This window comes from Maylandia zebra, linkage group LG2 (assembly GCF_041146795.1).
Source record: "Maylandia zebra isolate NMK-2024a linkage group LG2, Mzebra_GT3a, whole genome shotgun sequence".
Taxonomy (NCBI): Eukaryota; Metazoa; Chordata; class Actinopteri; order Cichliformes; family Cichlidae; genus Maylandia; species Maylandia zebra.
The window spans coordinates 47,417,629-47,441,186 of NC_135168.1; the positions used below are offsets into that span (position 1 = coordinate 47,417,629).

General features: G+C 40.4%; 1 protein-coding gene across 8 annotated transcripts in view; it reads right to left on the reverse strand.

Moving 5' to 3' along the window:
* enox2 (ecto-NOX disulfide-thiol exchanger 2) overlaps window positions 1-23,558 on the reverse strand; it is a 193,652-nt gene that overhangs the window by 91,658 nt on the left and 78,436 nt on the right. For 6 of the 8 annotated variants that reach the window (XM_024805276.2, XM_014412632.3, XM_024805279.2 and 3 more), the window contains one exon: window positions 2,016-2,162. In XM_024805276.2, the coding sequence (XP_024661044.2) occupies window positions 2,016-2,162 (147 nt within the window). Of the gene's footprint in view, window positions 1-2,015; window positions 2,163-14,991; window positions 15,073-15,264; window positions 15,410-23,558 lie in introns of those variants that run through there. The other 2 variants (XM_024805277.2, XM_024805282.2) reach the window with 2 other exon arrangements.

Genomic DNA, 23,558 nt, shown 5'->3' on the forward strand with positions numbered 1-23,558 from the left:
GAAAAAAAATTAATAAATAAAAAAATCGGACGAATGCTGTAGGAAAAGCGGTGATTTTCCTACAGCATTCGTAGCAAAATGCTGTAGGAACACATAGCTGGATTTGCATAATCCAGCTATGTGTAGCACCGTTTACCCAAGACAAATTTCCCATGTGGGAGAATAAGGCTTATTCTTATGATTCTTGTGAACTGTAGAGCGTTGGATGGAGGGATGATGGATGCCTTACCACCACATCAGCTCATGGGCCCTTCAGCTGGATGAGAAAAATAAATAAATCTCCTTTTGCTTTTTTGACAGGCACAAATAGAAATTCTCGACCAGGATATCCTCTGGTTACACTGGAAGCTCTGAAAAACTGTCCATTGCCCCTTGAGGCCACTTGCTGTTGAGTTCCCAGGCTGTATAAGATCACATCCTTGTATTATGTAATACTGGAGAAACCAAGTTCTCAGAGAATGGCAAATATAAATATAATACTATAAATAACTTTGTGCAGAATTACCAAGTTACACAGAGCCAAAATACTGTAACCGTAAAACTATAACTCTATACACTGTTACCACTGTTGCTCTGAGCACTTTTTGAATATACTGAACATTTCTGCCTCGTCTAATGTGACTTAAACATGACAGCAGAACAATGCATTAAATATTCTCAGTTTCTGCTGTGAATGCACGGTCATACTGACAGAGTGATTTCACATTAAACTAATGACATTATGACCGTAGGATACTTGGTTCTCACTGCTGTTGTGGGAAATCTAACAAGTGAGAGCTCATTGATCATGAAGAAACTGGAATCTAACAAAAGAAAAAGCTCCATGTTTGTTTACATTTGCACAACATGCTCTCTTCATAAACTTATCTGTATAGATCAATTTTAGGAGGTTTGTAACACAGTTGAGACATTTTTTCTTAATTGAAAAGCTGTATTAAGCCAACTTCTCTTAAGCCAACAAACTCCTGCAATAATACAAAGCATTGTGTTTTGGTAATTGGTGCATTTTCTAATTTAAGGCTTTTTACCGATCGCTACCTTCTTTTATTTCCCCCACATGTCAACATGTGGTGTCAATTTCACTACCCCCCCCCCCCCCCCCCACACACACACACACACACACACCCACCCCGCCCTTCTACAATCATCTAAGATACATTGCCCAATTAGAGTTTAGCGTGGTCAGCGAATTTAAATTAAATTGCCATCAAGTCATGGACTCGTTCATGTGAAGATGTGAGGAAAAGATGAAGAGTCGATTAAGACTGCGCTAATGTGAAGTATTAATTAGCATTGCCACGAAAGCAGAGCTCACAGAACAACACCTCTCTGTCTTAAGGGCCTTTTTGTTCTATTACTTACAAAGCAATTAATTAGTCAGTACTTCTTTAATTCTTTAATTAGAAAGTCCTTTTTTAATTTGACACATTACCAGGCAAACACCAACACTTACTCAAATTACTGTTTAATTATAGCACATCCTCACATAAACGCATGCACGCGTGTGCACTTTTCTCAGTGTGTCCCTCCCTGTGTTCAGTGTTTGTGTGAGAAAACTGAAGCTGTGTTGGAGCTGTGATTGGCAGCCTGTGTTGGCACGGTAACAGACAGTCAGGCGCGTACACACAATCTCACCGGAGCATTTTTTTTTCTGCTGCAGCTGCCTGACCTCCAAACAGGCCTGACAACCAGAGCCCGAGGACATGGCAAGGTAATCGAAAACAACAACAGACTGAACTAAGCTACTCTTTTCCATACTGCCGCCAAATAATAGGATTATGCAACAATTCACATTGCACTTATTTGATGTTGGTAGAGGAAGACGGAGGGGAGAAAGGTAAGAAATATAACTGTTGTATCAAAGCACTCCTAAGTGAAGGGGGGTATTCTCCATTTGAGGTTACAAACTCTTGCATTTAGAAATTTGACATGGCTGAGGGCAAAATGAGGATTTGAGACCATAGAGCAATCCTGCAGCAGTGGTGCAAAACTTGTGAGGTAGCTGCTGTTAGTACCTGGAGGAAGGCTGGCTCTCTTCCTCTTCTTGCTGTTTTCTGCAGTGTTTTCCAAGGGAGGACAGTCGGTCACCAGCTGTCCGCTGGAACCGTTGAACTGAAGAGGGTCGTTGTTGGCTGCTGGATCAAAAGGCAAAGCGTTGAGTCCTGCAAAACAGACAAAAACAAAAGCCACAATATATTCAATTAAATAACGACTCTTCGTTTATTTAAAATGATGTGAGATAAATGAGATTACAAAAAAGTGGACGACATATATAAAGAGTGTCACTAAAAATGCTCCCGTTTTGGGCCTGACACTGCAAAACAAGTTCAACTATCTTCGAGTCACACTGGACTCAAACCGTTTACATGCTAAAAGTTGTAAAATATATTTTTAAATGTAATCAGTTTAGACCATTGCTACAGTCAATATCAGATGGAATAACACTTAAATTAATTAACCCTAATCAGGCTGATAAAACCCATTCTCATTGGTACAGCAATCTAGAAAGCCAACTGGGCTACACTGATAAATTAGTATTTCTGCTGAGATTCAAATAGCCAAGGTTTATATTGCTGTTAATTAAAATGTGCTCGCTCTTTAAGAAAACAAAACCAAAACTAATATGGGATTTTATTTTCTAGGTCTTCGTTTCAGTTGCTCACTTGCAGGCAAAAATAGACAACGATACACTGGATGCCTGACATATGAATCAATATTTTGTGCTTGCCTGGGCAGACGGGTATGTGCAAGGCTTCCTTCTCTTCTAATCAAGGTCAGTTTTAACAAGGCCACAACCTAATAGTAAAAATAAGACAGTGTGGTCTAAGACAGCTTTTTCCTTAGCATCTTTATTTCGATCATACGAGACAGTAAGAACACTTGAATGAATCTGTATTTATCACTAAATTATTATGAGATTCCCCCCCAAGTCCTAATGAATGTATCACTTATTCTGCGCTCTTTAAGAGCTGCATTAGTTCATAATTCAGAGCGGGGTCCTGGAGAGACTCCGTCTTAATTCATGAAAAATTCATGACACTTCTTTGAGCTCAGATTTGTTTTCCCTCCATGGCAAAACAGAGCAGAAACCCCACTTTACTGTGGCTCTATTACAGGTCTGAGAGACTAATCAGTTTGTATCAAACTCAGAAGTAGCTATAGACATTCATTTTTTATTTTTTTTAAATTGTGCACTGAAACTGTTGTAGCCTTGTTTTTTAGCCCATCAAATACTCAAGACTTCAGGGTGATGCTCTAATGATGCAGCTTTGAAGTAGTGGTTTAATTAAGGCTTATACAGCTAATGAGGTTACTGATACCTTTGTCAACTGTGTCTCAACCTTTCATGACTATAATCTGTCAACAACAAGATTGACCAGTAGCTTTTATGTGACTAGCAACTGACATAGACAAAGAAAAACAGATAGATCAAGCCTCACTTTAAAAAGGAGAATAAGGAAAGTAGAGAACTACCAAATTTCCCCTTGAATTTTATAAATCTAGTGTGCAAACTCCCATTCTGTTACATAAACAATCAGTTAAAAACAAACATACAAACAAACAAAGAAAAAAACCAGAAAAAAAAAACATAGGATAAAGTCTGTTAGAAAGTTAATGCCATGCTTGCAATTCCAGCAATAAAACCTGAAACGAGGCCTTAAAATACTTTAAATCTGTGCATGGGAGATTTCTCAGATTTAGGCATTGGTATTTTCTGCACAGTCGGTCTGAGTAGTGTGTGTGAGCGTGCACGCACGCACAGAACCCTCTTAAGTCAATCTCTATTCAACATCCATCTGTCACGTCTTTAAAGATGACCGTCCAGAGAGCGAAATAAATGCATTCCTCTGCCAATGTTAACTCTGTCACCAATAAACAGCAACAGTTTACATCTGAAGAGATGAGACTTTTAGTCATGCGCTTGTGAGTTCCCAAGCGAAAGGCAAAGAGTAGTTATGGAAAAAGTGAAGCAGCACTGAACACTGACCACTAAGCTTCAGTGGTTACAGTGTTACTGCCCTTCCAGATGAAGGAAAGAGCGTCACTTTAGCTCACAGTGGTGAGCTTCTCCAACAATTTTACAAGATTTGTTCCTAAACGGAAAAAAAGGACTTGAAAATATGGTGCAAAGGTGAATGAAAATAGGCAAATCTGTGGCACTCAAATTGTTGATTTTATTTGATCTAGAGTTCATGACAGAATGCTCCAAGGACTTAAACATTTTTTATTTTTTTAAATCAAGTTCAGTAACTTATCTGGCTCTTGAATGATACCATTACTCTGGAATTAACTGCAGAGAAAATAATGGACACAATAAATCGGCCTCAATGAAAAAGATTTTGGCTGCAAATCTTCATTTCTAATCACACACTAGAATCTTGTTTTTGAAGTTTAAGCTCTCAAGAGGCCATTTTCAGAACCAGAAATTGGACAGTTACTCACACCAGAAATGTCTTGGTTTAAATGTGCAGGGTGGGAAGAGAATTTATGAGTAAAGGCGGTGAGTGTGTGAGCTTTGTATACTAACAATGTCTTTCCAGGGTCATCGCCCCTACTTGAGTCTGTGGGCTGATGAATGGCGTATTTAAGTTTCAACATCTGGCCAGGGCGTGTAGCGATGTCGGGGAGAATCACTCCCCAGAGGGAGAAGAAAATAAATGCCAGGAGGGTGGGAGGAGATGGACAGCAGGGCTGCAGAGTAAACCGAGGAAATGAAACAGAGACTTCGAGCCTCAGAACGGAATACAAAAGAAATATCACAAATGACTCTGGGCTGCTCGTCCAACAAGAATGAATTAACAACATGCACCATTAATGGTACAGTGAGCCAGGAAAGCACAGGACCATTAGAATGCACAGTGAAAGTCAGTGGCTCATTAAAACACCATTGAACTGCCTTGGAATTGAAACAAGGTAGTACGTCTACATTGTGAGTTTCTTGGGAGAATGCGAGCCAGTTTCTGCTGATTATTTTAAAGTTGAGCCAGGTCAACAAACAACACAAAAACAAAACATGGAAGTAACCAAGCTGGATCCAAGCAGTTACAACAATAACTGCTCATTAAACTCACACATAATTTACCTCATAATCTATGAAATGTGATCCATAATCCCACGTTTAGCCTGCTTTACTCATTTTCTTTTAGTACACTGATCAGCTTTGAGATTTTAGACTAATGGTTATACAAATTAAGGAATTTAGGAAATTAGATTAGATAAGACTATTTATTTCACAAATGCCCTATTTTTTAATTTGACACTGTTGAAAACAAGTTGTATCTTACATCTAGTTGTATCACACTTCATAAGTCATTGGGAGCTATGGAAATTGAACCTATGAGCTTTCAAGTACAAGACAGCGCACTTAGCTGTAATGATTTTCTTCCTAACACGTTTGCATAACTCTCTTGTAGCCTTTAATCGAACAAATATCAGCTAATAAACCAATTGGTGGATATGAATAATGCAGAGCATAAGGAAATGTGCATCAGCGCACCACTGCGAGGATGGGCATTAGTGCGGGGACGACCTAAGCAGCGAAGTCTTTAAACTAGAGCAGAGAAAATACAGAGACCATGTAGATTATTGGGCATTCATCCATCTGAACAAGGCAAAGGGCAAGACGGTGGCACATTCCATTAACACAGTCCCAACCTCAGAAATAAATCAGCTTCTCTGACTAATCCACTGCATTACTAAACCCGAACTGTCAACAAAGCGTCTTTCAGCTCCACTGATTTGCATCGGACGTTTAAAGTGGCTGAGCACATTCGCCTATCAGATCAGGTGAAAAACAACTTTTAATCCTGAACATCACAAAAAAAGCCAGAAGAGGAAATGCTGCATAAAGATCTGTGTGTTTTTCTGTCTTGTTGAGATGGAGCAGATGCATGCACTTTGGTCAAAGAAACAAGAAAAACACCTTCCCCATACACTGCTTCCGTTTTGCAAGTTTGTGAGCTCACAGTTGGATGCATCCGACAGACCTAATGCTCTAAAAAAAGAAAACATATTCATGATACCCAGCTGTGGTGAGAAGCAAGGGGGAAACCCAGAGAAGTTGCCCCACTAGAAGCAAAACCAAGACTTCTTTCTTATTTTCTTTGGCTATTTCAAAAGAACCCAGCTAAGGTGGAATGCCTCCTGGATGGCACATACTGCAGATATTACAGACATTACTCTTAACTCCTTGGTGTCATCCCCAGAAGACTTGGTGGAGGCAACTGAGGAGAGGCAGGCTCGGGCAGCTCTATTCAGATAGCCAGCGGTGTACACACTGTATAGGTTGTCAGTTCATCACAGGACACCAAATGGTCATTTTTTTGGTTTTGTTTTGTTTAAACAGAATTCCAAGTTGGCGTCACAGTTTGGAAAGAGGTCACAGCTACAAGGTCCTGTATGGAAACTGCATGTTCTCCCTATGTCACTGTGAGCTTCACCCCACACTTCAAAGGTATTCATGGGGTTAGGTTAACTGGTGATTCTGAACTAGCTATTAGTGTTGATCCTGAGGCCGACTGGCAACCTGTCCAGGATGTCCCAAAACTATTGCCCTATAACAGCTGTGATGGGCTCGAGCTCCACTGAAACCACACATTCACATTTAAGAAACCTGGAACACAAATGCAACGTTGCTCGATAACTAAATGATTCTCTGTCTTTGTTCTTTGCTGGAAAGTTTTTAATGATGGCATTGCATTGTTTGACATTCAACTATTTTAACTGAATATAATAATAAAAACCATTTCTAATAATGCCGTGATATACAGTGAAGCTGCCAGAATGTTAAAGAAACACTGTGAGACAGGTTTGGCCATACTGTCGCCACTAGTTTTTAAAATCAATACACAAAATGCTTTAGCACTATAGTCAACACTATATTGTCTATATTGATGACACACTAGTGAAGCAGACCACGTGCATAATAAGTGCCAGGGTAGAAAAGGTATGAAAGTTTTATAAGAATGGCCTAAGAGTTCAGGCTCCATTACCAAGAGGCAACATAAGCATCGATATAATAATGCAGCCCACAAAGTGACTTTGTGGTAATATTTTGAATCATGCTTCATTGCACTTACTGCAAAGCTGGCAGAGTGTGGGTCAGAGTAATGTGACAGTCACAGGCTATAAGTCTCATTTCTGCTGGCAACTGGCAAGTCTACAAACAGGATCCCAAATTAACCTTCAGTCACCTGAAAGGGTAGTGATCAGCCACAAGACCTCACTTAGCACTCACTAAAAAGGGTTTGTGCATAGATCAGACACTACAATAAAATGAGATGTTACTCTATTCATATCCCGTCTTGTGTGTCCATCAGGACACATTCTGGCTCTGGACTCACTGGACACGAGCTCCAAGCTTCCTAAAAAGGCAGCTGACTGTAGATATGAATAAACAAGGTGTCTGACTGATACGGCTTAGCAAAGGATGCAAAGAATGGCAAGCAGCTGTGGTATTCTCAAGAGACCATTAACGAAGCTTTTCACTTCCTGTGTATTTATAGCAAAGACAAAGAGCAGTTAAAACCACAAGCACTCCACACAAAGTGGGAAAAACACATTATCATTTTAGGTACAACCGTGTTTTCTGACAGAAAATTAATAACCGAGGGTATGTTTCTCACCCTTTCCCCAAAATATTAACAACAAAATATTATTAGTCTGTCGCATACGCAATACACAGTAGTTCATATTTTAAGCGAGCTACGGCAGCAGTCAAAAACAAATTGTCACGTAATCTCCGAGACAAGTTTCCCAAACTCAAGCTTTAATGAAAACTTGGGTTTTGTTTTGAATTCGCACGCCTGAGGGGCCAGTTTTCCTCTGTCAGTTTGCGGTGTTGTGCGCACACATGAGTTGATCACCATGAATACTCTCGAGGTGTTTTAAGTCACGTTCTTGATCAGGAGTGACAGACTTCATCCAGGTAAAACCAGAGGCAATTAAAAGCCATTAAGACAGCAGCCTGGCCTGACGCAGCTTCAGCAACTCAAGGCGGGATGGGAGGAAGTCTGGCAGAAAATTGATTACGGTGAATATGGAGGGCACAGTGACACCGTTACCCACGGGGGCTTCTACCAACTGGAGATTGTACGTGATGCTGTTATGGACGCCCGTTTCCATGGAGACCTGTCAAATTAAGACAGAAGATCTCCGCTGGGTAATCTATCCGCTTGGTTGTACACAGTCAGTGTGATATGTGCTCTATGGGACCTTACTGTACATTCTAGAAAAGCCCTTTTTTTACAGCTGAAGCTGACAAAGTTTCAGCATACAGACCTTGTGGTTGCGCACTACACTTACATTCCCTACAGATTTGGGGGTGTAGTAGCGAGATGCATGACACTTCAACAACATAGCTCAGAAAAAAAGACATTTAAAAGACTTTTTTTGCTAACTAGACAAAAATAAGACTAGTTTAAACTGCCAATGCAGTTTAAAGATGTACGGTAATTAGGCTATAGTGATCATAGCATCCTCCTAAAAAATGATATCTAGGATATTCAGCTTTTTGCATCTTTAAGTAAATGTCAGAGACACCAATCAGGGTTAATATCGTGATAAGTACGTAGAAAGAATTATGTTCTTATGGCTGGGAGTTTAGTAAAGGTCAGTGTATTCCCTGATGTTGAGATGACATTTTAAAAAGATGCCAGAATATCTCATAGTGCATTTATAAACATCACCCATTTCTGCATGCAAAATAAACACTAATAATAAGTTGGCATATGGAGCTCAAACTGTGGCAAAAAATGGATCAGGTTATTAGTGTTTAGGGAGAGAAATACATTTACGCGTTTGCCCATATTTGCGGTGCTCACTTGAGCTGTGCTTCAAACAGTCTCAAGTTTGCATTCAAATTGAGGAGTACAAGCTCCCTGTAATAATGTCATGACTATTCATTAAATCAGTAGCAAGTTTATAAAAAAAAAAATCCTCCTCAGACCCCCTCTGTCATTCTCCAAGCCTCAAGGGATTCACTGAAGGTTAATTTATTTAAATCTCCCATCCACTCATCTCTATTCCATTAAACTCACTAAGAATCTTTGGTTTGCAGTCTAATCCGCTTTCTGCTGTCAGAGGCCTATGCCCTTTCTGCAATGCAGTCAGTGCATGCGGTTGTTTGCGTGTGCACTCGTGCATGCGTGTGTGTTAACGAGATAACACAGCAGCTGATAAGGTCACGTTAGCTCACACACATACACACACGCTCATGCATGTGGAATGTCCTTTGAGACCGCTGCATAACATTGGTCAAATAAATCTAAAAAGGCGATGAAGTTAAAATGTAGGTTTCTCCCGAGAGACCCGTTCTTTTCTACTGTCCTCGAGGCCACAAAATGTCTAAGCCCTTACCATCTGTTCGCTCCTTTGAAAGACAGGATACTTTAATGCATGTGGGGCATGGCCACATCAAGCCATCAACAATTAGGCTCCACTACTAAGGATATCTTGGCTATGTAGGCAATTGCTGTATCATTACTACGGCGTGGCATGCATTACGACTGGCACTGGCACTCATATGCTAATGACTTTGGAAACACTCACCCTTTCCTTAAACAGCCGTCAACGCTATTAGCAGTCTGTCGGAAAACCATCCAGCCTATGGTGATGTGTTTTTGTGTTCCAGAGAGCTGAGTAATGAGACGCTCGCTGGCTCCAACACACTTCAACAATGGCACACGTAGAGCTGTTTGAGTTTGGACACTACTGGCTGAAAACGGTCACCTTTAAAGCATACTTGGCTCAACCCGCTATATGGCCATTCTGTGCCGAGGTCACATCAGGAGATTTGGTTTATTTTGTGAGATCTAAATATTCACAGTGATCTTAACTTGTGCAGTATGAAGAAGTCTGCCAGATCGCTCTCATTAGCAATGCACACTTTGGTTGGTGTCTGCCACCATGTACAGAGAAGATGAATGCTCCTTAATAGCAAGGATTGACTCATTCCTGCAAAGACTATCCCGTCCGTTCTGAAATCTTTGCTGCTCTATAATTTGTTTCAGACCCGAGTATATATTATACTTGCAAGGGAAAGGATAGAAACAGAGGACAGAGGAGATTTATGATGAGCAGCTGCCAGCGCTGACAAAAGCTTTTAAAAGCCGCAAGATGTGTCCTGCTCTCTAGCTTTTTGCCTTTGATTGCACAAGTCCAACTTTTCTCTTTCAGTAGCCTTTGTCCATGTAAAACTATATCACTTTTGCATATTGGAGGAACTGACCATTATCCAGCCTTATTAATAATTAAAAGCTAAGGAGAAAAGAGAATAAATTAGGCACAGGAAATGGAGACTAGGAAGAAATACCAGAGAAAGAGGTCAGAGTTTATTTTAAAATGAAAATCTAAGTAGTTCTGTCATTAAATTCCTGCATTGTTAATGTTATTGTTTGTCGCAAAGCCCCCGAAGAACCAAAGACCAGAGATCATCTCTCAGACAAAACTCTCTAAAGCTTAGAGACAACCTAGTACTACATCTCTTATTCAAGCTCACTCTCTCATTTGAATCCTTTTCTGCCTCAATTTTCTGTACTTGCTTGCCTTAAGTAAAAGGGTCACTGGAGTATTTACTGCAATAATTTTCAAAGGAAAGTTTTCAGTTTCATTGAATACTGATGTAACCTAAGGCCATCGTGATGGCTTCCATATAGACAGTATTTCTTACAAAGCGGTTATAATTTGTTTCTTGATTAAATGCACTTGGAGAATAGTAATTAATCAAAGGAGATAGAGCCGATGTCTGTAATAATCCATAAAGAAAATGAATAGTGACAAGTTACTGTTTAAAAAAGGCAATATGTTCAAAATACAATGGAAGTTCGGGCCCTGCAGCCAGCAGTACACGAAAATGAGAATCATTAGCCTAAATCAACTTACAACCGTCCTAAAAAATTAGTTTCTTGACTCAGCTGGCGTCACAACTTCAGATTTCTTTGGAAACCATGTTAAGCACATTTTTGAAAAGCACACCCACACCTCATCAGCACTCTTCAGAACATCCCAGAGGCGGTACTTGGTTTCAAGAAGAGTAGATAAGAAGTCTTATTCCCTTGTGTGTCAATTAATACTTGTAAAAAGTGCTCCACACTTGTTTGTATTGTTTGTCTTGTGCGTGCAGCTTCCCCTCTCTTCCCTCTCTGAAATGACAAAATGAGTGCAGCTGAATCGGTGTCCAACTGCATCAGACCCCCTGAGTGACAATTCAAGTGAGACCTGTCTAGCTCCAGAACAGCCCATTTTCAAAAGACAATTCTTTGCCTTTGATGCTATTTTGGGATGTAGCTACCGTACAGGTCTGAAGAGGAGAATTACCAGATGGCTACTTGTCATTCTCCAGGAGTCGGAGCTTTAAATGCTGGTCCAGCTTGCTCTCATCCTCAGAGCGGGGACTAATGCTGATCACGATCCAGTAGGACACACATTCTGCCGTTTTATAACCGCTGATTAGAAGCAATAGTAATTTTTACTTTCAGCTGTTACAACTGCCACCAAAAGACATAGCAGTCTGAGTCCTAGTTCAAAAACTCAACAGCTGGGAATTTCTTATTGCAGATCTACTGATCCATGGTATGACATGACATACTGCTAAATGATTTCACTTGCCACACCCCCTATGTAAAGATAATCCAGTAGTAACGATCTGAAAAGCATCTAGTTAAACCATAACCACAATATCACGTTAACGTAATCTGAATTTAAACTATGGCTTACAAGAACTCAAGTTTTATTTTTGTAGCTCTGGGAAACTGTTCCATTTAATATGAATACGGACAAAAATAGTTGTTCTGATCTATGACGGTAGTGACATTACTAAAAATAGGTTTGAAGGTGTCAGAAAAAAAGAAAAGGCAAAGTCATCTGACGATATGTAGAAATAAAAAAAAAAAGTGTCTTTTTTCCATTTACAAATGACTTCGTGGGAACACTGTGTGAATGTCAGTCCCATTATGCCCATTTTTGTGGTTGTGGTGTCTTGAATCTCCCTGTCATACCAGGCTTTCTGCCTTTGTGTCCCTTCAGTACAGCATGAAACATTTTTTGGGCTTCAAATGTGGTTCAGTGACCTTTTGTACAAACTAATTTGCTGAAAACCGTTAGCAACACTTTGTTGTATAATTTCACTGTAATATTTTGTCACCATTTTGAAAAAAAAAAATCTATCTATTGATCGATCGATCGAGAGATTTGAGCCATTCCTCATTTCTTTAGTTTTGCTAAAAAAGGGAAAAAGCTCTAGAGAAACAACACCAAGTTTTGAGGCAAGCTTTCTTGTAACCTCCAGGAACAGTTCTCCAGGATTCCCGAAGGATTGGGGAGGCCAATCCATGACTGACGGCGTTCCATTGTGTGTTCTTCTATTCAGGTATGCTTCTACTTCACTGGCAGTGTGTTTGGGATCATCGGCATGCTGCAAAAATGAAGCCAATTCAATGTTTCTTAGATGGTATTGCATGGAGGATCAAAATCTGATGTACTTTTCTGTGTTCCTAATTCAATCAATCTTGACAAAATCCCCAACACCAGTGGGTGAAATGCAGCTCCAAACCACTGCAGGTCCTCTATGTTTTACAGATAGCCGTGGATGCTTACCGTCTACTTCTCCCTTGAACTTCTCCGTACATTTTAACAGCGATATGCTAAGAATATAACAGAAGTGTTTGGATTCATCGCTCTATAAGACCTGTTACCACCAATTTCAGTCCAAATGTGTAATTTGACATACTTCTGCCCGGTTCTTTTTGTTGCATCCTTCTTGACAGCCACCTTTCCACCGAGGCCATTTCTGATGAGGCTTCAGGGAACTGTGGATTTGTCAACTGAAGAGCCAGACACCTCTGTTCATTCCTGCATCAGGTCTTTGCGGTTTTTTTTTTCCTATTTCTTAAGGATATGATTTTCAGATACTTTCATCTGCAGTAGAGAAGTCTCTTTTTTTTAAGGTCTGCCACTTCTATGCTCAACTTGTCCAGTTTCTGATTATTTTTTAAGGACACACTACACACCAATGCCAGATAAGCCATTTTTTTGGCTAGTAACTCTTTGGGAATCACCTTGTTGGTGCAAATATACCATTATATAGTCGTTAAGCTGTTTATCTGACATTTTCCATTGACTGGATGGGAACAAATTATCAGTTTTTTCCTGGTAGAAAAAAAATTCTTCTGAAAAATGGTCTCAAAATGAGTGAAAAAAAACAAAACAAGGTGTGTGTTTTGTTTGCCAACAATATTACAGATTCAAAGTCAACACCAAGATTCACAGCAGAGCAAATACATAAATAAATAAAATGCTATGATACTGCACATTTAAGTCATCCGCACAGTCTGGAATTTTTGTGCTGTTTTATCCTTACTCAGTACAGACGTTCTAACATTTGGAGCTGTGAATGCAAAAATAACCAAAACAGTATTTAGTCACACATGAGAGTGCTAATGGACCCTGTGGCAGAAAATGTCAGCACTCATTGTCTGAAGTCTCTTGTTGTTTTGTCACTGGCAAATGCGAGAGAAGGTGTTTGTGGAAAAGAGGGTTTTAGCGTGCCAGAAGGAATTATTCAGTGGAGCAAGAGAAACCTCATTCTGAAATGACCAGGGAACAAGTCAGGGAGAATCTCTTCCAAATGCTGCCACGCTGATATTTGAGGCACAAATAAAGAAAACAGCTGAAGTAGGGCACAAGAGCGCAAAACATCTTTGTTTTAATTTGGGGAGGCTGGGAGCTGTCGGGGTCACAATGGGTTGCACTCAGTCAAGTAAACACCCACTTAGGAACTCTGTGAGTTATTTGATTTATTCAAATGCCTTGGGTTTCCACTGATGCATGCTAAAGATAAGCTCTGACTCATTTAAAAAGAGAGAAACACTGTGACAAAGGCCAAAGTGAATCATCTTTTTAATGTGACCCCTGGTGCAAACTTCACTAACAAAATATGCCACCGCAGGAAGAATAGTAAGCATAAAGTTTTGTTGGAGATGGCAAGAGTACACCATTAGCTAGTGTTTTTCAGAAAGGATGTATACACCCTTTTATAAAAATGCTGGAAATAAGATAGATGATGGAATAAAGCCAATTTTACAGTAGTAACAGGTTTAATGTTGACGGCACTGCTAAATACTCAGCTGATGAGGACACTTTGTTGCCATCTGTCTTTACAAGAGGGGGGTAAATGTGTCACTTTGGCCAGCTGTAGCTGAGTGATAGTGGATGGCAGGCAAACTATTTGTACTACCAAGCCAGTTTGAGCAAAATCCACAATAATCCATAATGTTGGTATTTTAGCTACTAAACAATTTCTCAGGTTACTGGGCAGTTTTTGAATGTAGGGATTTGTCATTCACAACTTGAGATATGCTTATTCCTTAGGACTCCACATACCCCATAAATTACATTATTATCATGAACTTGATTACCATAAACCTTATAGTAATCAAGTTTAAATAGTGACACAACAGTCTATAGATCTCTAGGCTACAGAAGAAACTGTGTTGCTACCCACTGATGCTTGATCGGAGCTTTACTTTGTCAGATGTTTCTACTCATTGCTCATCTCCCTGGCCAACAAGTGGCTGGCATCTTTGCGCACAAGCCAAAACTTCTTTAAGAAATATTCCTTAAGTAGTTGTTGTAAAAACTGCCTGTAAATAAACCATGCTATCTGTTCATTTTCTCCCCAAGAGTATCAGCTCACCTTCCTTTCATGCACTTTGCAAATATAAAAACTTCACAACAAGTAAATCCTGTATTCTATGTAATTGAAGTTTACCAATGGAGAAAAAAATGAGAAAAAACTATTGAGAGTATCAGCTTCAAAAAGTCTGCTTCATAAACTGTTCATTGCCAAAAACATGTATACATGATTCAGTTACAGTGAGCTGTCTGCCACACTTTTTTTTTCCATATGTTGAGTCAGTCGCTCTGATTTTTCTAACAGTACTTATGGGAAATGTGTAAACAATGCAGCTGAGGTCCATGCTCCGTCACACTCACCAGTCACTTTATGAGCTGCAACTGAGAAATCTGGAGGAATCAAAGGCTCTGCTTTGTTTGGACTTTGTCATCATTTTTTTTAAAACTGTCAAAACAAACGTTGTAAATGTGGATTATAAGCATGATTGTTCACCATCTTAAACACCATGTACTTTCTTAATTTCTAATGCGAAACAAATAAATAAGATTTCATTGAAAATTTCAAATGAAAAACAAATACATTGTAGTTAGGCCCAGACTATGGGTGTGTTTTTGCTCTAAAGCTTGGCTTACCAGGATAATCGCCTATGCCTGCCGGCTTGCAGCCTCCACCATAAACTGCCGGGGGCATCACAGTCCTTGGCAGCAGCAGATTTGCATGCCTCGGAGACCTGCACAGCAGCTACAGGGCGAGCAATGGCGACCCAAAGCCAACAATCAACTGACACCTTGTTCATGGACAACCAAAAGCAGACCAGGTGACAAGCTGCAAGCCAATCAATCAATCAGCTTTATTTGCCACATGCAGGTCGCCCTGCAGTGGAATGGACCCGCCCCCCGACCTTACACACACAACACCGACATCACATGGGGATACAGGTCGGAGATCGGTAACATTACAGAAAACCACTGAAATGTGCACGACAATGGGAAAGTACAAAGTACACCACTGACAGTCATTCTACAGGTTAATTACAGTAACTTTTCAGACTTTTACTTCTTATAGATGCCTTTGGCCAACAGGAGCTTTCGTCCCCTGATGTTAACTCAAGCTAAACTGCGAGTAGACGACAGTTCAGATTAATTAGTTTTATTCAGGTCCTCTTATACTATATTGCACTATATTTCACAAGTGTACCAAATAAGGTAGGTGGGAGTCTCTGCTGCACACAGACACAAACTTCCATGGCTCATCTCTAATTTCTCTTCTAATTCTGACCTAGTGCAGGAGGTGATTCATAAAAATGTTTCACAGCAGCCTTTACAGCCTGGATAGCCTTCTGCTGACCTCTGAAGTCAGCTGTACATTCCCAGCTGTTTGCACATTCAAACCATCTCTCAGGGACCAGCTTGCTTTCGATAGTTTGACGGATAAACTGAATGACAATATTGCAAATATCCTCCCAGTATTTTTCCTTTTTTGCAGTGGCTGAGCCTCCCTAATGAATAATACAGATATGGGACAGGAAATGACCTTTGCAGACAGTAAAAGCGATAGCCATAGAGGAAATCAGGCAAAGGCAATTAGGGGTTTATAGATCACATTTATGCAACTATAGATGAGGCAACGAAGCCTAACAGAGAGCCTGTCAACCACTATAATGAATAAAGATTCCCACTTCCATCTAAAACATACAGTGCACCCATTAACAAATCTAATACACTGAACATGTGCCTTAGATTATGTTAATGACAGTTAAAGTTACATAAAATAAAGCAGAAAACCCCTCCCCCTCAACTGGGAGACTTGATTTTAGCATTCATGCATATGTTATTTTGACATGTACCAACATCTGGCAAAAGCAGATCAAGGCACCTTGCCACACCTCAAAACTGCTCTGGAACAGCCTGCAGAAAAGCCCAAGGCACTGACCTCTTCTCCAAATTCCCCAGATCCCAATCTGATTAAGCATCCACGGGTTGCGGCGGAACAAGCCTGATCCACTGGGACCTCACCCAGGAAGGATCCTCTGGGTGCCTGAGCTGCTTTAGTGGCACAAAGCGGACTGAAAGAGTATTTAGCAGGTGGTTTAAATTTGTGATTAATACCTTTGTTTTCATCAAAGATAAACTTGCCAGGCTGCCACAGAACATTACTCGTGTGCTGTGCAGAATGCATTATCATTGAAATAGAAGAGGAGAAGCCTGATTTTAACTGGAGTGATTCAGTGATTTCAGACTTTCAATCAATTGCAATCTCCTTCTCGATCAATAGAGGACTCGTGTAAGTGAAGGAGCAGTTGCACGGTTCTGTCTACACCCAGTACTGCGTTTTATTTTCTTTCCATCTCTGATGCTTTTCTGTGTAATTCATGAATTATACATATTTGACACCAAGATGAACCCAAGTAGCTTTCTTCTCAATACATTCAATATGGCATTGATGTAAAATCAATGTATTATCAATCAATCATATTAATAGGGCTGGGTTGTAGTTCTAATTCCATGCAGGCACAACTGTTTCTTTTTCTGCTTTTCTTTTAATTCAAAGTCACACGAACAACAATGTCTATCTTGGGATAAATATTTATCTGCCATGATGAGGAAGGTACTTTTCATCATACAAAATAATAGCCATACACTTAGACTATTACACTTTAACCCAATCAGAATTTTTATACACGGCACTACATGCACGGGATTTGAAGTAAATGGGTTCGATAGGTTTGTTTAGTTTATAAACAGGGCTGCTGAGAAGGATGTCAAACAAGAGATTACTGAGGGGAAATTAGCATTGCTTGTTTTTAATGTGGAACATTAAATTACCTCAGGCATTCAAACAGGTGCAGCCTAAACTTATTGGGAAGAAGGCTCTAGATTTTAAAACTTGAATAGTAAATGGATTTTAGGGGATAGACAAGATAATCTACTTATGCACCAATGATTTGTGGAAGAATTACAGACAGATTAGCAAAGACTTTTCATTATATAGAACCTGTCTTAGTGAAACCCCAACATGGACAGACCTCTAAATACCTCAAAGCCTCCTAATATCAACACCGTCCCAGAGCAGCCGTCCCAGAGCTATTTCTGGATTCTGATGGACTAGAGCTGAACTCTGTCTGCATAAGAACCAGTTCCATACCATTGGTCTGAATTCCTCAGAGGTCCACGCTAAGCATTAATAAATGCTGGCACTGAGAGACTTTAAGAAATATAATGATTTCAATGATATGTTATCATCTCACGGCACCTTGCGCTTCTCAATAAAGGTGATTTTCAGCAGGCTGCATTTTGTTGCCTGCTTTACATCTGTGAAAGGCAATTATCCCCAAGTCCGTGTTGCATTTGGCAACTACTAAAGATAACTTAAAAGTAGCGCATATGGTTTTATCAGGTCACTCCAGAATACACTGATGGCATCTGGAGTAGGGCTGGGCGATATATCGAGTTTTTTTAAAAATATCGATATATTTTCATACGAGATATAAGATGTGACAATATCGTTTATATCGATATAGTCTATGTTACGTTGTGGAGCCGGCAGGTTTGCCTCTCTTTCGTCCACTTTTGTCTCTATGCAACGTTACTCGGCCTCGCCTCTCCTTCACTGAATACAACTCCCCCTCCCCCATAGCTTCACCTGCAGGCAATGACAAGATGAAAGCGGAAAATCTCCGTTAGCGAGTTACCGCGGATCGCCCCGTGCGTGGGGCTGGACGGCGTCAACGTGTTAGCGAGCTAACCGCGCTAACGAGCTAACCGCGCTAACGACTGTACGGCCTAAAATCCTTTCATTTTCTCAAAACTCGACAGTGCGCCTTATGTATGTGCTTACTGACCGCGAACCGATTTTATGTGGTACACAGCGCTCAGCAATCTGTCAAAAAATGTTTTAATATGACTTTGCTAAGCTACGGAGCTGCACCGCTTGATGGATTGTCGGAGGATTACGGCTACCGGGGAGGAGCCTCGCGGAGTGATACGTACTGTGCTTCAACGTAATATTACCGTACTGTGTGTATAAGGACCACAAACGGCACCTGTAAGAGACGTGGTGCAGCTGTGAAATCTGTCTCTTTGTTATTACGCTCAGCGTCTATTAGTTTACATTTTGACTGCACAATTGTGAGCTTTTTGTTATGCACAAAAACAACATTGTTTTCTTTTATTTATGGACCATGATTATTTAATAAATGCTGATAATTTGGAGTTTTCTCTATTTCGGGCTAGGCAGAAATACTTCGAAGATGGAGATAAACCTGGCAAACTGCTTGCAAGATATATTAAACAAAAAGAAGCTCAGACTATCATAGCAGCAATTAGAGCACAGGATGGCACTATGGTGTCAAAACCCTCTGAAGTGAATGAAGCCTTCAGAGATTTCTATATGCAACTCTACTCCTCAGAAATACAAGCAAACTCTCAGGAAATTAACAGTTTTCTCTCCCCCCTCAACCTCCCAACTCTCTCTAGGACACAGGTGGACTCCCTGGACGCCCCAATTTCAAAGGAAGAGATCTTAAGGGTAATCAAAAATCTCCCAATTGACAAGGCCCCTGGGTTGGATGGGTTTACAGCAGAGTTTTACAGGAACTTTGCAGAGGAGCTCTCCCCTTTACTCCTGCAAATGTTTGAGGAAGCCCTGGATAAGGGCAGCCTGCCACCAACACTGTCAGAGGCACTTATTTCCCTTGTCTTAAAGAAAAACAAAGACCCGCTTGACTGTAAGAGTTACAGGCCAATAAGCTTGATCAATTGTGATTGCAAAATTTTAGCCAAGTTACTAGCAACCAGATTAGATAAGGTCATGACTTACTTAATACACCCCGACCAAGTTGGTTTTATTTGGACTCGCTGCTCTGCCGATAATATTAGACGCCTAATTGATATTATGTGGGCAACCCAGAATAAATCCCCTACGGGGGACTTTTCTCCAGCTATAGCCCTCTCCCTAGATGCAGAGAAAGCATTCGACAGGGTGGAGTGGCGTTTTCTATTTTGTGTAATGGAAGCATTTGGCTTTGGCCCAAAATTCATAAGGTGGGTCAAACTTCTCTACAACAATCCGAGAGCATCAATACTAACGAACCGTATTATATCACAGTCCTTCGACCTCCACAGGGGTACAAGACAGGGGTACAAGACAGGGCTGCCCACTGAGTCCTCTGCTTTTTGCTTTAGCTTTAGAGCCTCTGGCAGCGACAATACGTAGAGACCCTGATTTTCCAGGTATCCAGGTCCACAATAATAACCACAAATTGATGCTCTATGCTGATGACGCCCTGGTCCTAATATCACAGCCAGAACGATCTCTACCTGCTCTCTTGAGAATTATTAACCAGTTCTCTAATATATCAGGATATAGAGTAAATTGGTCAAAGTCTGAAGCGCTCCCTCTGACAGCCTTCTGCCCCAAAACCCTGTTCCAGCCAGGGGATTTCAGCTGGCCTCAGACTGGTATTAAATACTTAGGCATTACATTCCCCCGTTTGTTACACAACATAGTAGGGCTGAACGATATATCGCATTTGCGATAATATCGCGACATGATCAAGTGCAATTTTCTAACCGCAAAGGCTGCGATTATACTGCGATTATAAGGCTGTCCAAATTACTACCATATCCCAGAATTCATAGCGCGGCCCAGCCAAACTCCAGTTTCCAGCAATGGCGGCCGCTACTAAGTTTTAAAATTACTCATACTATTCTTTCTTGGTCACAAAATAAACTTTTAACATATTTTCAGGCGAGAAAGTAGCTGTGTAAACATCAAATATCTGCTCGGTTTATCAAGATATCCCATATTTGCAAAAGTGTTTCGACGTTTTCAGAGGCGTCTGCTACCCACCAGCTCGACAGCTAGCTGGGAGCTCGAGGGTTACTGATGCGGCCGAGAACGGCACAACTCCCGGCACATCATTTTCAGATCACCGCGGAGTTTCGCTGCTCGGGTTAAACGTGATATATAAGTCACTTAGACAACCTAAAAATGTTATTGTTGGGCTTTTTTCAGTGTTTTGTTTGTTCGTGAGTAAATCGGTTTGGCTGAGATTAAAGTTATTAGATTAGATAAAATAAAACTTTATTAATCCCCCGGGTGGGTTCCTCCTTGGTTTTCACACAGCTGACTAAACGTCAAACAGAAAACTTATTAAACAGAAGTATGAGACAGTCGAGAATTTACACCAGTGTCTGGTTATATTTTAGATAGCAAGAAGCAGACGGCCGAGTTTATTAAACTCCACCGAGACAGCGGTGACGCTAATCAGAACTAGACCGTCCAATTTCACGCCTTTAAACTTTAAAGGCGTGTTTGTGTGTGTGTTTATACAATTGCTATTATGTTTGCACTTTATGTGTAATGTTACTGACTGCAGAGATCAGTAAGATGTGTGTATTTTTTATTTATTTAATATTATTTTTTAATTGAATGACTGTCTAGTAGTTCACAGATGTCGAAAAACTGAGTGTGGTAAAGCCACTGATTTTGTTTATGTATATTTCTGCAATCTGCACATTGTACTGACTTTCATTTTAATGTTTACACCAGGGTTCCTTGTCAGCACTTTATGCTCAGATGTTTGTAAGCTAAAAATAAACTATTGTGTATGTTCAAATATACTGTTGTGATTGAAGAAGTTAAATAAAAATGTCAGTCATCAATTCATGCATCACCTCATGTCATCATAACAGAGGTCTGTCTTCCAGGAAAGAACAGTTTAAAATTAATGTAATATAGTATTGGCCATACTATATGATGTATTGCTTGTCTTTGTTTAATAATACAGAAGACAAAGACCTTAAAAAATAATCGCATATCGCATCGCAATCGCAATATTGGGGCAAAAAAATCGCAATTAGATTATTTTCCATAATCGTTCAGCCCTACAACATAGTCCAGGCTAATTTTGAACCTCTATTGGACAAGTTCAGAACCGACATAATTAGATGGTCCCCTTTGTTCCTCACCCTTTGGGGTAAAGTTAACATCATCAAAATGAATTGTGCTCCAAAATTTAATTACCTACTACAAACACTCCCGCTAAAAATCCCATCAAAATATTTCCATCAATTTGACAGATTATGCAACCAATTCATATGGAATAACAGACGCCCTAGAATAAAGCTTAAAAAGCTACAGCAACCAGTGGAGTCGGGAGGCCTTGGGGTCCCAAATCTACTATTTTACCATTATGCTTTCAGTCTGAGACACATGGTTCACTGGGCTCTCCCTCCAGAACGAGCCCCCCCATGGCTTAGTCTGGAGAGTACTTTGTGCTCACCACTCCCTCCGATGCACATTTTAACCACCAAGCTCCCACCAGATATACAAACCCACCCCATTCTTTCTTTCCTGCAGACGGTCTGGAAGAAGGTGGCCTTGCTACTAAATTTTAACTCCCACCTTCACACTGAGGCTTCCATATGGCTCAATCCCAAACTCTGCATTAATAAATCGCCGTTTTTCTGGAGACTGTGGGTCCAGAGAGGGATACTTGTTCTCGGAGACCTGTATCAGGGGAGGATTCTCAAGTCCTTCAACGACCTTAAAGCACAGTTTCAGTTGCCACAAAGTCAGTTTTGGAGGTACTTGCAGCTCCGGCACTTATTGCTCAAAACCTTTGGTTCTTCCTCCACACCACCTCCAAATATTGAATATCTCAGCTACATCAAAAAAATCTTTGGGGGGGGGGTCGTGAAGTCTCTAAATATTACTCAATGCTTGTTACGGGCACGAGTAAAGGACTACCTGCCCTCCGGTTAGCTTGGGAATCTGACCTTGGTGTGGCTTTTACAGATCAGGAATGGACTGCAATGTTGCAGAATAGTAAAAAGGTGTCCAGGGAACTTAGAACGAGACTAATCCAATTCAAATTACTACACCGAATTTACTGGTCGCCACACAGACTGTATAGGGCGAACCTCATTCAGTCCCCTGAATGCTGGAGATGTCAGACTGGGGTAGGCACATTGACCCATATGATTTGGAGCTGTCCTAAAACCCAAATCTTTTGGACTGAGATACATGACTTTATCAAATCAACCATACGATGGGATATTCCTTTTTCACCAAGACTATTTGTGTTGGGAGACCCATCACTCCTTAACTATGCTCCACCTAAGGCTGCTGAGTGGGTACAGACTGCATTGATGCTGGGGCGTAAACTCATTATCTCCCAGTGGAAGGCCCCCTCCACCCCACCTGTCTCTGTATGGCATATTCAACTAGGGAGACTCGCTGCACTAGAACAACTCTCATACAGGCTCCTGAATAAAGTGGAGAGTTTCCATCTGAAGTGGGATCCATATCTGTCCAGAATAAAACGAACAGACTAGACCCTAGAGTGGGATAGTCATTGGAATTCTGATGAAGCACTCTCAGGGATGTCAGAGTGTGGCATGCAGTAAGACCCACATAGTCAAAGGCTGGCTGTTTTTGTTTCTTTTTTTTCTTTTTTCCTTTTTTGTTTGTTGTTGTTTTTGTTTTTCTTTCCATGCTTTTGTTTATCTCTTGCTTTGTTTGCCCCCCGCTCATTTTGGTTTGGTATTCTCTACTGTTCTGCTGCTATGCTGATGTTTTTTTTATGCGATGTAATCTGTCTCCGCAGTGGACTGTAGTGTTCTAAAAAGTACAATAAAATATTAATCATAAAAAAAAATAAATGCTGATAATTTATTTTTGAGTAATTTCTTCATGTACATCTACGCTGTATGTAAAGAAAATGCCCGTGTGACATCTGGGACACAGTGTGACTAAGAACTCTCTTTTTGTTCTTAACTTATGGCTTTTAAAAAAAAATATCAAGATATATATCTTATATCGCCATCCAGCTAAAAAATATCGAGATATGAATTTTGGGTCATATCGCCCAGCCCTAATCTGGAGTTTGCAGATGCATGATGAAGCCATCAATCTTCAACAG